The following is a 17,924-nucleotide window of genomic DNA, read 5'->3' as shown; positions in this document are numbered from 1 at the left end:
ATCTTCTGGCATTTCAAATTCTTTATTTTACAACTGAGGAGATAATACAGTAGTCTTTCATTGTGGAGTTTTACCGCCATATACCTGCCTCAGGTGTCTCTGACAGGAAAGGAGAGGAAAGCCATTTTGGTACAAAATGACAGAGAAACTCAGAACTGCTGGCAGACGGATAATCATTTTTTGAGTTGCTCCTGTTGGGGTTTTTTGCTGCCTCTTGCATTCTAGTGAGAATTTTGAGGCATTCCCTTGTCATTATTTAAAGAACTTAAGAACATCCATACTAGGTCAGACCACAGGTCCATGCTGCCCTGTATCATGTTTCCAAAAGTGATGGCCTGCTCAGCTCTAGAGAAGGATAAAAGAAGTGTTTAGTGATACACCCCCCGAACACTCTTCTAGACTTCAACAACTTGTTCTTACAAAGTTCCTGGGTGATTAGCAGTGTCCATGTAATTAAAACTCTAAAAGAGTTTCTCCTCCATACCTTGTTCACTTCCCAGTAGGGTTAAATTGTCCAGTATCACAGTATCTGCACACCTAGCGACTAGAAATTCCACAGCAAAAGTTTTTTTGAATGAAGAACCAGTTCCTCTTGCTTCTTTGAAACGTGACACCTCTTATTTCATACCTCACACTTACATTGCACGAGACAATGAACATTTAATTCCTATTTATTAGTTCCCCATGACCTTATAGACCTCTGTTCTCCCTCAGTCACCTCTTTTCTAGATTGAAGACTTCTTTAAACAGAAGCCATTCCATAACACCAATAATCCTTCTCCTCCTTCTCGGGATGAGAAAGTGCTCACAGTATTCAAGAAGGAAGCTCATATGGATGTATAAAATGGTTTAATCATAGCACTTTTGGGTTTTATACCTTTCCAAACAGTTCCAAATATTCTGTTTACTTTTTAGCTTCTACCATACAGAAGCTGATATGTTTGTGGAAATTTCTATTACTACCTCAGGATCTCATTGCAAAGCGGTAATGGTGAAACCACTGACCATAACTTTATATGTGAAATAAGAATTGTGTTTGGCACACACATGACTTTACACATACTCCTTTCTCAAATCTTTCCTGATAGACAATAAACATTTACTCTGATATGAATCAGAGTAAATAGTTTTTACCTTTATGGGTGTGAATGTCACAGCTGCCCCTTTTCTCGTCTTCTTTACTGACTTCCTAATTTTTTACAGTGCTTTGCTGGAGGTAAGCAAACTATATGGAAGTGGGAGAATTAGCTTTTATTGCTCTTGCAGGAAAGTTAAATGCGTTACAGTCCCTGCTGGAGAGCAGCTGTTGGACTGGCACATTTTAAGGCCTCAAATCTTATACATGGGGGTTACTTTTTGGTGCTATGAAATTGCTCTTCTGATTTTAATGCAAGTTTTCTTTAACATAGAGCACTTCTCTTAAGACAGATAACCTCCCTTATCTTTTCTCTGTACGTTCTGTTCTGTTACTAAAATGTCCTCTTAACAAACTTCTCTCCACCCAATTTTCTGATGTGTTTATGAGGTCAGTATTCTTATTTATGGATAAATGTCTCCAATTTTTTCTTAGACTCAGTATTCTAGTCCATATTCTGACTTCATTTATATTCTTGAAATCCAAGTTGGTGTCAGCAAGAGTATTGATGTTTATATTTATTCAGGAGCTTTTTCACAGAACCTGGATTTTCTCTTCCACATAAGTGGATGATCTCCTGTTGAATTATGGCTCAATAACTTTGCAGAGTATATCTTCTGGCCCAAGTCCCATACATACTATTTCAATTTTAAGCAGCCTCAATGAGACCATACTTTTATGCACATTTGATATTGATGACATTTGCAAAGAAAAAAAAAAATCAAAATTATTCAGTTCTGGAGCTGAACAATCTTTACTGTAAAATTTCAAAGTAGGAAGACTTAAAAACACTCAGAACACCATTATATGCACATAAGGCCTCTATATTATAATAAGCCTTTTATTTAAAGTTTGGGTATCCTTTGTGAAGCTGAAGCTGGAATGCCAAAATTTGTAGTCCTTTCTTTCCCATGGATTTTTACCTCCATTTTATTTTTATGTTTTGCTGGTTAGATAACTTTAAATCACCTTCATCCTGTCAATATGAACTGCTGATTTTGGTAGAAATGGTATTTTTCAGGGGTTTTTCTATGCTTTTGAAATAGAGTAGGTAGAAAAGTGGAAATTGCCTATGAACTGCTAGACTTGAAGATTATTCTCATTGATTTTTTTTTGCTGGAGACAAAGGGTTTTTTACAGATAAATGTACAGAATGTCCCTATACTTCCAGACAGGAATAAATGATGGGTGACTGGGTACCTTACTGCTGGAGTGATAGCCAATCTTTCATTTTCTGAAGACCATCTGGAATATTTCTAACTGAGAAAGCCAGTCAGTTGTACCTAAAACAGGTGTAACAATCAGAGGAACTGCATGTCCTGCTCACAACCTATCTGTGCATTTTCAGTTTTTCTACTTACTGTTATTTTGTTTTGCTAGTAAAACAAGGGAAGTCTTTCATTCTCGTAGCTCTTTTCTTCTTACAATGAGCATAGCAAGGATATTGTAAAATATTTTGGAACTTACAGTCTTTACAATGGAAAAGTGTTGATTAAGAGATTCAAGAAGAAACCTAGTAATGTTCATCCTATTTACAAAAAGATTCTTTCATTAATATCACACAAATATGAACAAATTTTATATTTTTACAATTCAGGATTTCTGTCTGGAACCAACAAAACATTTAACAGCACTGATTGTTTTCAAAAGCTGAAAAGGATAGTGTTGCAGTATCTAAATGTTTTTAAGTATTTTCTAGTCATATTCCAGATCTATGCAGTACAGTATATGCCATGCTGAGGTAGAAAATAGCAGTTATTATTAATGTTGTTGTTATCATCATCAGTGGTGCAAGTGGAGAGAAAGGAAATTGTTATACAATTCAATTCAACAGGACTATTTAATAGGTTCCAGAAATAGCAGATTTAGGTCAAAGTTATTTCTAGACTCTGAACAAGTAGTATAAGCTAACGGTTTCTATTCTTACTTGTTAACACAGCAGTGGTAAGTTGCTAAAAATATAAGAATGACCCTTAAATTTTGTTTCTTATCATTCCAGACCTATTATAACACCAGGGGGAAAAGACTGCTTTTAAATCCAAATGGTTTAATACTAGAAAATAATATTTTCTAAAAAAATACTAACTTAGAGGAGAAGCATGCTTCCAATTGGTTTATTTTTCAATTGTGCATGTTATGTGCACCAATCTGCACCTAGCCATTTTCTGAAAACTATTGCTGAATATATATCATTTTGCAATTTAATATGCCCTTTAAAAATTTGACAAGGAAATGCATTTTCTCCTCTACGTTTGGTTTCAAGAGAAAGGCTTGAGTGCCCAAAACCTTATAGCTTTTTACAACCTCATCAGCTATTCCTATGATCAGTAGTACCTCTCTCTCTCCACAAGTCTTCCTTCTATCATATACATTCTTAACATATGAGAAGGGACATTATGGCATACCTATTTAGATATCAGCTATCTAAAAATCACAAAAGATTGAGTCATTTGGGTAATGTCTTACCATGATATTTTAATTACATTTATTTAAGAAAACTCCTGAAGTTTTCACTGCATCTATGTGCTATATCAAGAAAACTTTCTCAAGCAAAGGAGAGTCTTCTAATAAGGACCTTCTTTTGTACAGAAGGAATATTGTCTTGGCCTACAATAACTTGTGATGGCAAGTGACTGGTTGGAAGCAACTGAAGATGCAGGCTCTAAAATGCATCACCACCTCTTCCTACATTGCCCTACTCTGCACAATGCAGCGGCTTTTGGTCCTGATGTGGCAAACCTATGCTCATGCTATTCACATCCCTAGTGAAAATGCACCATTCTCTTTCAGCCATTCATGCCCTGATTGAAAAGACACAGCAGTCATTTTGAATGGTTGAATAGTTGAGAAGCACACTTTTGAAAAGCCCAAGTGATTTGCATGTTTCTGTGTGAACTTCTCTCTTATCAACCCTTTAGGAAGATTCCATTCCTGGTCCAAGAGATCCAGTATTAAAACGTAATACTAGATAATCACAGCCCTTTGCTTACTTGTTCTTTCTCTTTCCCCTTTCTTCTTGTAGGTGTAATAAGAACGGCTTTGCCAAATATGGACAGAGAAGTGAAAGAACAATATCAGGTTCTAATCCAAGCCAAGGACATGGGAGGACAGCTGGGAGGACTAGCTGGTACTACCACTGTAAACATTACTCTCACGGATGTCAATGACAACCCACCCAGATTTCCTAAGAGTATGTTGTATTCCAAATGCACTAATTTTCAAATAAGCATGAGTGAAAGTACTAATGTGAAAAATCCTTTAGTTAATGAATTGAGATCCAGGAAGAACAGCATATGATGAAAAAATTTAGAACATACTGTTGGGGTTTTTTTAAATAATATAAAGTTCAATTTGAAAGTATGAATTTTGAATGTTTAAGAGGAAATATATCATCATTCCACAGGACCAGCCTGAGCCGGACAGTTCATTTCATTTACACTTCAAAAATTATTTGGGAAATACTATTTTGTCAAGGGAAACTGGATGATCCCCTTCAAATGACAAAAAAGTTTATAATGTAAGACTTCCAGGTACCAAAGACAAACTGGCTCATGCTAAGCATTGTTCTTAGGATAATCAGGAACAGATTTTTTTAAACATCTTGGCCCAGAAGATTATGTCTGTCCTGTAAACACTTATAACCTCAAAATAATGATCATCCACTGACAATTTATAACATCTCATATCAATTAGTTTAAATGGGGCTTTTCAGAAATATGCTAATTTAAAGAGTTTCATAGTCTGTATATGATTAGCAGGATTGTCACTTACTGCTCTCCTTAAATGTACTGAGGTTTTGTATATTCCATATCTTTGAAATGAAGACACTAATCAAGCATAAACCTTGATAACTATGCCAAAACAATTACCTACTAAAAGTTTTTAGTAAGGCAAATTCATATTAGAACATTCATGTGAATTTGCAGTAAGATCATGGCAGCTTTTTACTTTGTATCTCTTTTCATGCACATGAATTGTAATCCCACTTTATGTATTATAGGTGCTCCTTAGGCACCAAACCACACCTGAAACTTCACAGTTTTGTCTCATATAAAAAATCTTCTTCTTCTTTTCCTCAGTATGAAAATACATTGCATTTCTGCAGGCATGTAAGAATGACAATGTTAAGACAAAGATCCATCTTGCCCTGTCTTCTGTTTGTTACGCTGATGTCTATACAGAGGGTATACATAAGAACGGACCAAACAATACTCGTGAACATTTCCTCAGTTTCTAATGATTTTTAGCCCAGGTGGTGTCTTTGTATTTAACAATCCTCAATGAATTTTTCTTACAACAAGTTGTTCCCATTGCTTTGAAACTTATGTAAAATTTCAGAGTCCACAACATCCTATGTTAGTGAGGTGCGCAGATTAATCATATATTGCACAACAAACAGCTTCCCCTCATTTGTTTTGAATACATTCCTACCTATCTACCTGCATGTTGACTTCCAGAGAATTCAGAAAACATTGCAAAATATGACCTTTAATTGGTAATACTGTGTTGAATTTTTTTTTACCTTATGAGATATTCTCCATGAGTCCATTAATCCTGCTTCTACCATTTTTGCCCTATACATGTCAGTCATATCCATTATTAGCTCCCTGGAAATCTTTGGGGGAAAAAATCGGTGTTACATTAGCACCTCCAAGCCTTCATGTACCACAGTGGTTTGAAGCAAAATATTACTGATCATAATAGTTCACTTATTTCACACTTCAGTCTCTTGGGTATGTAAAAGCTAATCCACATGATGGGTTACTGTTGTGTGTGTTCATTCCACAACTGCTTCTATGAATCCCCCATAAAGAAGGGTTCCAGCATAGAAAAAGTTCCTGAGCTGTTCTACACTGAACACAGAGAAAAAAAATGTATTACGTTTTACATTTGTGATCTTATCTTCTCTGAGCACTTCTATATCTCAATTTTGGGTTGGCTTTACACAGTTCCTCTCAGGCTTTTGCCTCCAGATGTCTTTAAAAGACAATTATTATTAGCTTGTTTGCCAGAGATTTATTCAAACTCATTTTTTGTCTTCTTTATTATGGTTTTATAGATAAAGCAGATTTTATAGTTCTTTCTATTGTCCTCCCTGAGACACAACTTCATTTTTTTGAAAGATGTGTTCTTCTTTTATTAGCTATGTTGTTTACCCTTACTGACTTGCTTTTTAATGGATGCTGTACATTTGCTGTGGGTCTTCAAAATAGTGTCCCTAGATGGCATCCACACTGCCTACAGTGATTTAACTGTCTCAGCTATCCCATTCAGATTTTTTATAGCATTATCCCTCAGTTTTATTTATTTCCACTTTTTTTTTTTTTTTTAAATTTATTTAACTGAGTACAACCACCATGTAATTTTGGCTCTTATTACTCTTGCACGGATATTACATTTCAACTCATTATGGTTGCTGTAAAATTTAGAACTAAAGAACTTTTCCTGACTAGCTAGTGTTAATACTGTTCTCTTCTTTAAGTCTTACTTGACTTAGAGCTTCCTTTAACAACTATCGTTATTCCTCCACTGATAAGGTCTACTTTACCTTTCCTGTGTATTTTTTTCCTTGGTACTGCGCTGTGTGACTGATTTTCTTCTTTTCCATAGATTTTGAACATGCCTATTATGCTGATATTCTTGTTTAGTGTTAGGTATTAAAGCTACCCATACTAGTTCCCATTTTAACCCTCGGCTTTATATTGTGGCTTTCTTTCTCCTCTTTACTGTACCCTAGTTCGATTCTGTGTGCTCTACCGTTCCTGCATTTCCTACTGGATTACCATCACCTTTTGTAGCATTCTTTGGTGAAGAATGCAGAATACTGGTGACTGCACCCTTTATCTGAATGGTATACTTTTGCATTTTTTTGAATTGTGTGCTTTCCAACACCTGCAAAATTTCCTGAACTTTTCAGCTAGAAGCACAATGGTCATAGGAAAGTTTTTAAACTCTCTAAAGCCTGTTTTTCCTATGGTCAAAATGAATTTTGCATCTTCTCTAAGGACACCCATTCTTTAGCAAGTACCCCTACTTTCCAGTAACGTGAATCCCTTCTCTTTACACCTTTTTCTCCGCCAGGCATTTAAAGTCTTGCCTTTCCATCTTCCTCTCCCTGATCATACATAGCGAGACAATTTCAGACTATGCTACTATGAATGTCCTTAACTTTGGCTTTCACTTGCAGCCTAAATTTCACCCCTGAGACCTCTGTCCAGTCTTACCCTATTTTGTCAGAGCTCACATGGACTACAGCCACTGGTGCCTCCTGGTGTTTCCTGACATCCTATCAAAGCACTTGTGGGATGCTCCAAATCTGTTCAACAAGCGAATCATCCCAGAGAGTCGCTTTGACCCAGCATTCCCACAGTCCTCGTCCTCGATGCTTGTTGAACCACCCACCACAGCAGGCTGCTCCTTGCCTTCAGCTGGAACCCCTGCAGCTGGGAGGGTACCACAGGTGCAAGGGGAAATAATGTAACTGCCTGGAAACTGAAAAACTTGGTGCATTGGCCGAGTTCCTTGGGCCCGACGCTCTTTCCCATGTCTGATTTTCAGTTGTATATTTTACTTTCTTTGCTGCTCAGGGCCTTAGCAATTTTGTTTTACTGTATGACTTCATCTGCTGCAGTGTTGCAAAAATACACAAGTCTCACAATGTCGGACAGTTTTCATGACACAGAGAAATCATGGAATATATCATCCTCTTTGAAGAAGATAGCCTTCAGGTCTCCTTTAATGCATGCTCTCTAGTTATGACATCTTTGCCCAATTGTTGCTATGAAGGAGCAAAAAAAAATCACAGGAGACCAGGCTTGTCCTGTGCTTTGCATGCTAATAGGGTTGAAAACCTTTTCTTTCTATTATATCAAATGTCACAGAAGCTGAATTGTAGCACTGACTCTCAGCAAAACAGAAGAGAATAATATTGGAGGTTCATGTTGATATTGAAAATAATAAACATTTAGCATGGCTTACAAAGCTAAAATGTCAGTATGGGGACTCCAGTGTATTGCAACAACCTTGATCAAGGCAGACAGTTACCTGAAATGTTCTGGGGTTTTGGGGATGTTTTACAGGCAACATATTTGTATTCTTGTAAACTAAGGTCTTCTGCATAATCAAAATAGTAAGAGCAAAAATCCTGATCAATGGGGATTTACTTAGTCAGTCCCATTTGGTTAAGTGTATATGAGAAGATGTATAGTGTGCCTGAAATTCACAGAGACACAAAGGTAATTACAGCTAAACAAAAATAATTGACAGGGAAACAAAAAAAATTATTTCTAATATAGTAACTGTATTTTTCAGTTTTGCTCTTTCAAAATGTTGCAATGATTCAGAGTAACTACCTGCCAGGAAATGGAGTTTATCATTTTCTTGACTACCATAGCTAAAAGGATACTTGTGCAGAATTTTAGTTTCTGTGAAAAATAAGCCTTTAAAATCAGGTCTGGGTAGGTGCCAAGTTGGTGGCAAGACCTGAAGAGCCCTTGCTGTTGCTGGGAGTGGAGACCTCCACTATCACACATCACTCAGCGCTGGTCAACAAAGCCAGGAAGTCCAAGTGCAGACTGAAAAAAAAAGGTTGAAGGTCCTTTAACACTAACTGCTGCAGGGTAAATATTTTTGCATCACATCATCAGGACCACAGCTTGCCAAAGTGCTTACACCAAAGATGCTATGTTATAGGTTACCTTATCAAATAAGAAGATATTACTTATCGCAGAATAAAACTTAAATTTATTTTCTTAACTCAGTCAAGATGAAAAAAAAAAAAAAGATTTCACAGCAGAAGTGCGAGAACATATATTATTAATACTGGGAAGAAGCTACATTGATAAATAATACATTACAAACTTGCCAAAAAATGTATCACAGAACACCTTCATCTCATCGAGGGTCCTTTAAGGAGACAGGCAGGTTCAGATGGGATATCAGCATCCAGTGATGAAAAACCACTGACTATCCTGCTGAACATGGAAATTTTTATTTAGAACCTGTGCTTTTACATATATTCAGTGGGGAACTCCCACCTTGCATGTCTCACAGTAATGAGGAGTGTAACAAGGGAAACCTCTAAACATCATATATTTCTGTCGGAGTTGTTTGACCTGCAGGTATCTGTTGGCCCACATTTCAGAAAACTGAGACACTTCAGAAAACTGATATTTTCTTTATAACTGGAAGGGAAAATGAATCTGAATGATATTATTAGTAGAACTTTATTTCCAAAAGTGTTTTATATATGGCTTGCCTGATTCTTCATTAGTACACTGACTTTCTGCATTGCTGTGCATGTTTCATTGTTAAAGATAGAGCTTTTTCATAAATATTAAAAAATGTTTCATACCAAAGTGTGATTCTTGCCAAAACCAGAAAAAGTAAGGCAAAGACTGAAAGAGAAAGTACTTTTCCTATCATAGCAACGATGTTCAATCAATTAAATGAAAATTTATATAACACAACATTACCCTTGAATAGAGAAGAGTGGATAAAAGCTGTTTATCTGTCAGCATGCATCCTGGTCCAGAAGGGAACTGACGGCCTTTCTCTCTCAGCTACTGACGTACACGGTGGCTGGTTAAGTAAAAAGGCAGTTCAGCACATCCTTCCTAGAAGCTAATGGGCTAACCCTTAATGCATCAAGCGTTAGACCAGTCTGAGCTGGCTGCAAGGACAGCTGTGGCTTGTTTCCAACTCTTGAAACAAGCTTCAAGAAAGGATGGATGGGTTATATTTACTTCAACAGTTAAATGACAAAAACTGTATAATTAGTTGGTATAAATTATACTTTATGGAATCAAACCAATTAAGTGAAGTGGTTGATTCATATTTTGTAAGGTTATTGTGCTTCAGTTTTCCTGTCTCTTTCTTTTGTTCCCTGATGACAGAGTGACTATGAAAGCAATTTAGAGAACTAAACCCTTATATGCCGAGCAATAAAAGCACATGCGAATCATTTTAGTCAAAGGAATAGTATGTCTTTTTATTTTAATATGACATAAATATACTTTTAGAGGATAAGGTCCTGATACAGAAGAAATGCAATTGAATTTTAAAATTTATACAGTTTTTATTCTGATATTAGCAAATTAAAGACCATTCTCAAATGTCTTATGAAGTCAGCAATAAGTTGGGTTTATTTTTAAGGTGCCTATTTTTAAAGTCACACTCCCTTAATTTACTTTGTTTTTTATTTATTCAGAAGAGCTATTTGGCCAAAGCTATGTTTTATCCTATCATTTCCAACTCACAGGATAATTCAATAATGTAGGGGAATGATTGAAAACTGTTTTTAACACAAGAAAAATGAATTAAGGTTTGAACTCAATACTTGAATTTTGTCTACTTTTGCACGTCTTGGCTTTAAAAAAAGCAACGCTCTGATGATCAGAAACCATTATCTCAGAGCTTTTTGGCAACCACATTTAAAATGTTCAGCCAGCTATAGATCAACGCCTAGATATCACAAGGGCTGGGGTTTTTTTGCTGTCATTGGTCTTTCCAGAAGCATCCCAGTGAATTCCATCAAGTTAGTTTGCATAAAAGAGCATGGCAAATTTCCAGAAATGCTAACATGCTTGGAAACAGAAATGCAGCTATTCATCTTTCTCGTAACGACACCTTAAATAAGGCAAGGTCGAAGGATCATTCCCAGGACCTTGCACATCATCTGCCTGTCCATACTGTAGAAGTTTGCAGCTAATTGGATTTGAACTTCAAGAGCGGCCAGTACGGCGCATTTCACAGAATGTATTAAAGCCTCCACTGGAGACAGCAGAGGAAACAACAATCTTAAATAGAAAAGTCAACAAATCAGACAATTCAGAAAGTGGGAAAAAATATCTTTCATTGATGCAATTTCAGGAATTTCAGTGCAAGTAAAAAAGACCTTTACAAAAAGAGAAATAGCCTTTCTTCCCTTAGTTATATAACCTTTGCATGCTACTTGAATGATCTTTTATCTGAATGATCTATTAGATAGGTCTATTATCTATTTCACAATTATGATGTTAGGAATAGAGTTTGCATATTATTACCCTTTAGATAGCATCTATTTTCAGTGATTATTTATTGGTTCATAGCATGTTTCAACAGGTTTACTTTCAAGTGGTAAAATCTGTAGAAATATTTTGAAAGAAAAGACCAAGTGCTGAACTTGGAATAGCCTGTCTATACGTCCCTATGCATATACACTCCATGGATTAAAAACTCTTTTTGTAGTTATTTAGTAATATATTCTATGAAGCTTAGTAGATCACAGACATTGCACATACACTATTTAGCAAAGGTTTTACTGTATAAAAGCAGGTCAATTTTATTCACTCAGTAAACTAAATGTCGCTGATTCCATTCATGTGACTTTGAACCAGTCTTGCTCACATTTTATTGCAAAATTAGGTTCAGATGCAGAGTGCAAGTAAAGGGTCTTCTGGTCCACATGAGACAGAAAGAAAAATCTTTTAACCCACTGCTTTGGATGAGTGGCCTATGAGACAGAAGTTCCTCAGATAGTGGTATCTCCCTTTAAAGATTTCAGAAGAATACAACACAGATCCCACCCAGTAGTAAATTAGACATTTACAGAAAAGGACTGTGTGATTAAGAAATTATTCTGTTCACTAACATAAAAAAATAAAATTATGAAAACAGAGGTTTTGATTAAAAAAAAAAAAAAGAGAGAAAGATTTATTTCCTCCCTTCTTGGACAATTTGCTGGAAAACTTACTTGGGGTTAAGGTTCAGAGCTTCCATCTGCCTAATTAAGTATTTTAACAAGTCTGCCCAACTTTCTGGGAAGTTACTCTAGTCACTGCGATTCAGATAGGGAAGTATGGCTTCTGTAGGTACTCCTGTTAAAAGTTGTTGTGCTTTGTATACAGCACTTGCATCTTCATTGGCTCTCAGAATGAAAATGAGCCTATCTTCTATCGATTAAAGAATTTGCCTGCAGACAAGATGCCCTAATTCGGTTCCAGCAACTAATTTCTTATTTTATACCAAATGGGAGATACTTACAGAGGACAGGTGGACAGATTCATTGCAGACTAGCCTGCAGGTAGTAATTAGGTGGGAGACTGAGTCAGAGCTTGCTTTGGATCAGAAAGGGAGGGAAGGCTGAATCCTGGTCTACTCCATCTTTGTAACTTTTATCACCACTATGCCATAAGACATAAAGCAAAAAAACCACCAGCTTGGTTTTGTAAACCAAGCTTAAGTCTTTCCATGTCAGAAAATTTTAAGCAAGTTGGATTTCCATTTACTTGTGAGTTTTGGGTAAACTAAAACTGTGTTTCTGAGTTGAACATATATTTTAAGCAACCATTTCAAGGAGTGATGGAAGACAGGAATGCAAAGACTAGAGAAATGGGCCCAAGCAATTGCAAGCCAATCATGAAACCAGCAGCCATGCAGAGGTCATTATAATTTTGGATTGTAAGACCAGTGAGTCACTTAACTGCAGCTTTAACACTAGCAAAAAATAGTCAAATCAGTACATGAATGAATACTAGCAGACCAGTATTTGCACAGTGCTCTTCCAGGAGTCAGAGAAGAACTTAGGGTAACTCCTCTTTAATCCAGGTTCCTTCCAAGTCTCACACCACAGTACTATCTGTGTCTCCATCTCCCTTCCTCTGGCCTTCTTTTTCCTCCTCACCTTGTCTATCCTTACATTCAACATGCACCCTTCTCCTAAAAGAGACACAATTTTTCCTTGATCTCATTTTCATCTTATAACTACAGCATGGACATCTCCTACTTCTCTTCCCCAAGTGTTTTGGGGTTTTTTTTCTCCCCAATAATAAACACTGCTAAAATAATTTATCTGTTATTAATTCACTTCTGGCTCTGAGTCTGTCCACATTTTGCTATACTGAGATCATGAGTCTTCACCATCCCAGAGAAGCTCTTTACAGCTCCATCTTGCTTGGTTTGGCCACTATACTGTCAGCTCAGTGACCCTTGCCTGCTGTTTCTATTTGACCCACCTGAGTTAGCTACATGTTTGACAGCTGGTCATAAAAAAGCCTCTGTACTTTTTTTTTTCCTACACCGCCACTTAATCAGTGCAATTATAGACATTTTTACATAGACTAATAGAAGGCATACAAAGGCTCATTTTATTTTCCTTTGAAGACTAAAAGAATGACATGAGAGCACTGGGGGAAGTTCCTGGACATTTAAATCATCCGTACTGTTAGCCTTAGCAGAGTCACCGGGCACAGTTTTGACCAAGTAAAGCTTTTTCAGACAAATTCAGGGCATTTGGGGAAATTAGTACAGATCAGGAACTACTCTCTGCAGTCACTTTCCATGAAGCTGACCTATTTTGGTGGGGGTAAAAGAATTTAATAACATGGAAATAGGCCATTCTATACTGGCTAGCTTCCGGGCCGCAGAGTACAGCTGGTACATGAAATTCTTTGTACAGTTGTAGCTTTTTTGAGCCTATGCTTTGCAATGCAGACCATGCAGCCCACCTTGGGTCACAGCACCTGACAGTTCAGCAGGCTTCTGTTACTATTTGTGTGCGTGCAACGTAAAGGAGTTAACATAAAATTCAACATCTATACAGATTTCTGTTTACACTTATGCCAACTTTCTCTTACTTTTTTCTTATATCTTTCCGCATCAGGACTCTTCAAGCATTTTCAGTAAGAGCTGATTTGCCCCCAAAGTGGATGTAGTCTTAGTAAAAGCTCCCTAGAAACCTTTTTTTTTTTTTTTTTTGGTAGCTGTCACTGTTGCATGATCTTGATCATAAAATATCTTGAAGAGTGACACATTTGATTCAGACTGAACAATGACACAAAACCCAGCTAAAGCATAATATTTTGAAAAAAGCCTGAGAAATAAACTGGAGGTAGAAATATTCAGGAGGGAGAAACATTCAGTTACCATATATTCTCAAACCACTAAATATTTAGTAAATTTTACCTGTGCTTCACTTTTTTCGTTTTTTTTTAACTTCCTCAAGAATGCATAACTAGCAAAATTCTCTATTCTTAGAGGACTGTTTGGAGTATTGATTGAATGAAACAAAAGCATCTTTAAAGGTCTAAATTGAGAGAGACAGAACCCTCAGCTGCAAAGCAGAGCATGAAAACAAATATAGCTATTTCTTGTTACTATTCCAAAACCAATGAAAAATATGGGTAATTTGTCACTAGGTAAAATGTAATGCTCTGATTGCACAGTAAGCAGTAGTCTAAGAAATACAAATGAGCACAATAGTGGCTAGAAGTTAAATATTATCTATATTTGTCATAAAAATCTGTTGTTAGTCTGCACTTATCCAATTAATTTCCTCCCATCATCAGGGTTAAGTGGTAATTGATCATTAACAGCAAGATTTATAGGTCAATTATTTTTAAACATGTCATTATCATTGTAGTAGATTATTATCATTAATAATTGTATTTTACATCTGCTACCTTCTGTATAAAAGGTGTAAACAAATATGGTTCATAGAAATTCAACAACCTTTGGCTAGAATCGTGACATTCATTCCACCCCAATGTGTTATCTGTGGGGAGTGGTGAAGAAATTACTCATTCAAAACACAGAGAGTATTTAGATTGGATGCATGAAATTATCCATGATAACCTTGGGATGGCTTAAAAGCACCATGCATCACCTACTCTCTGATACTGAAGAGCAGCTAGGGCTCCAGATTTAACAGCATGGGGTTGCCTTGCAATGCCTCGAGAATTGGTTGCAAAGTGACTCACAGGCTACAGTGTCACTTGTTGCATCACTGTCATTTCTGTAAGAATGTAAGAAATCAACACAGACTTTCTGCTTCTGACTGTGGTGGGCTTGCGTTCTGAAAATTAGGAGGCTACAGTGCAACATGAAGTGAAACAGAACAGACCATTTGTAATTATCAAATTATAAACACAATAGTTTAGACTTGTGATTTTTCAGAAATACCTAACAACCACAATTGTAGTCAGCTTTTCAGGCGTGCTCTGCTCCTTGTAAAAGTATTAAATAGGATGCCCCAGAAGTGCTTGCAACAATCCAGAGGTTGCTACTGACAGCAATAGGAGCTGCAGATACCAAGCAGTTTTGAAACTGTCTTCCTTAAGTCCAAAATACATGTTTAGTTCAATTTTTACATAAAGCAAGGCATTTAAAAAAAAAAAAAAAAAAAAAGAAGAAGAAGAAAATAACAGAAATATTCTAGGGGAAGTCTTTCAAGTTTTCTCTCAAAATCATGACAATGGTTTTTTTCTCAGTGACTTCCACAGCAAAGTTGTTGATCTTATAAATGTGATTGCCAGTGCTCTCAAGAAAAGGATCTATAGTTAAGCACTCAATACCCACAGATTTCATTGCAAAAGGAGCCCCATTTACACAGAGATCTCACCTTTAAACACTTAAATTGGAAAACATAAATATCACTTTTGATAAGTTGATTGTACTCACTGTAAAGTATAAGAGACTGCAAATGTGAGGCCAATTGCTATGCTATTGTATCATTATTTTTTGGTCTGTATCACACACTAAATCTCAGGTATTTTAAGGAAACTGCATGCAGAAACCCAAAACAAATCAAAAAACAGTAAACTATTATGCACTTGTACATGATGATTTCACATTTTTGTCTTTAAAAATAATAATTTTCTGCTTCATACTGTGCCATCATAGTGAAGAAAACTAATACGTAATTTAGGGAAAACCATTTACATAAAATGTACCCAATGAGCATGTGAAAAATCAAAGATTCACAGGGAGTCTTCTGAGTAACACAGATGTTGAGCATGTTTTGTTTAGGTGATTCCAGGCATGCAACTTAGTTGTGAGTCAGAGGACTAAAGACAGGGACCTAATTTCCTTAGTCGATGGAGAGAAAAATGATTCTTCCAATACAGATGATTTAGAGCACTTGGCTTAGATCCTAAAATACATGCTTTGACCACATTCTTAAGAGTGAGTGAATTGTAGTAAAATTGTGTTATTATATTTTGTGCCAGAGTAACAAAGAAAATACAAAAAAGCTCCCACAAGATATTTAAGAAGCAGAGATGTTAAGCAGAGCATTACAAACTCTGTGTCCCATCCTCAGCAATATACTTTTTATCATGTTAATGTTTCCATATATCATGCAATTTAAATTTTATAGAGGGAGTAAGTGTATTGATTTATTTCATGGTGATGGCGTGATCACCAGAATATTACCAGCAGACCTACCTGATAAATGCCAGTTACGTGCTGCCTGACATACTGAAAAAGAAAAGGCATTTTCTCCTCAAAACTATCTTTTTCTATCCTATCTAGCATGTAAGGCATGCTACCCCTTGATTATTCCTTATAATCACTATATAACTTACATAAAAACATTTGATTCAAGCTTTTAGACTATACAAAAATAATTCTTTTTCTCATTGTATTTTGGACTCTTTTTACTGACTTTTTTTGTTTGGTAATAATTTTTTAATCAGTAGACTGGATATTAGCAGAAGAGTTCTTTATTTGTCATGATACATAATGAAGCCGATCATAGAGAACTGGTTTTCCACATAAGCCCTCAGAGATCCATGAGGCACGTTGTCTAACACATGAACTCATTGACAAAGTTAGACTTTGCACAGATGGCCATTTAGCCACCACTTTTCCATATAGCAAGACCAATGGAAGGGGAGGTGATAATGGTGGAATCTTTACTATACGGTAATAACAGCATGATTAAAGTAGTTACTCAGGAATTTGATTTGGTCTCCTCAGCTTGTCAGAGTTCAACTCCATATCGTCTAAGAGAAACTCTTAATTATAAACGTGAGAAAGTTCTAGAAATGAGCATTTTCTTCCCCTCCTAGTAAAACTGTGCCACTACACAAAGAAAATTCAAGATTCTTCAAAGCTTATTATTCTTGCCTAGGTATTAGGACATATGTATATGAGTGTTTGTGGCTCCATACAACTGCTTCTAGAATTATTTCTACCTTATGGTGTTAAACAGAATATTCTCTATTGTCTTTGCTACACCTAGCACTCTTTGGAGACAGAAGCTGTGGGTCTGAATATCTTCAGCTGAGAAAATGAACTGGCATTTCCCCTTTCCTGAACCCTTGCTCCAACAAGGGGGATATTATGCTCTGTGGAATTAGTCTCTGACACGCGATGGGGAGTTTTATTTTTAGAAAGCTTTCTGAAAACAGCTTATCAGTGGAATAAATAGCATCTCTGCAGCCTGGGTAGATGTAGCTCTTGCTAGGTGTGGTCTTTGGGATCCATAGCAGAAAACCAGGAATTTTTAAGAATGGTTATGCTGTATCAAATGAGGCCATAAACCCTAACTTAGAGCAGTGGGTTTGAGGATGGAAGAAGCCTTCCCATAGATGAAGTTTTACCAGCCTATGCCAAGTTACGCGTGACCTGCATCCGAGCGCACGGTGACAAATCACGGCCTTTCTCTTCCCTACGCGAGGTCCCAGCTCCCTGCAGGGCGCAGAGCCGCAGCCAGGAGAGGCGTGGATGTATCTGGCTGCTCTGCTGAATCACGTCTTCCCAGCTTTAGGAGCATGTATGTCAGATGCTGTTAATCATTGGCCTGATTAGCTGTAGCTGGTGTAACAGGTTTAGTATACTGAGTATCTGCTTGTATTTACAGTATCCTTTCTTTTGTCTAGTACACTATTGTTAAAACCCCAGCAGATAAATATGGACTGTTGTCTTTGGATTCTTCCTAAACAGACAGAAATCAGTGCCCTTATAACCTGGGCAAGATAAAAACTGAAATGCTTTGATAATTTAAGATAACAAGAATACAATAATATAC

General features: G+C 36.6%; 1 protein-coding gene across 2 annotated transcripts in view; it reads left to right on the top strand.

The window, feature by feature from the left end:
- The window catches only part of CDH12 (cadherin 12), a 591,317-nt gene that overhangs the window by 515,764 nt on the left and 57,629 nt on the right, over nucleotides 1-17,924 (top strand). For both annotated transcript variants that reach the window (XM_075744849.1, XM_075744850.1), the window contains one exon: nucleotides 4,158-4,325. In XM_075744849.1, the coding sequence (XP_075600964.1) occupies nucleotides 4,158-4,325 (168 nt within the window). The remainder of the gene's footprint in view (nucleotides 1-4,157; nucleotides 4,326-17,924) is intronic.

This window comes from Balearica regulorum, chromosome 2, assembly GCF_011004875.1.
Source record: "Balearica regulorum gibbericeps isolate bBalReg1 chromosome 2, bBalReg1.pri, whole genome shotgun sequence".
NCBI lineage: Eukaryota > Metazoa > Chordata > Aves > Gruiformes > Gruidae > Balearica > Balearica regulorum.
The sequence above is the reverse complement of the archived record's forward strand: the minus strand, read 5'-3'. Positions and strand labels throughout refer to the sequence as shown.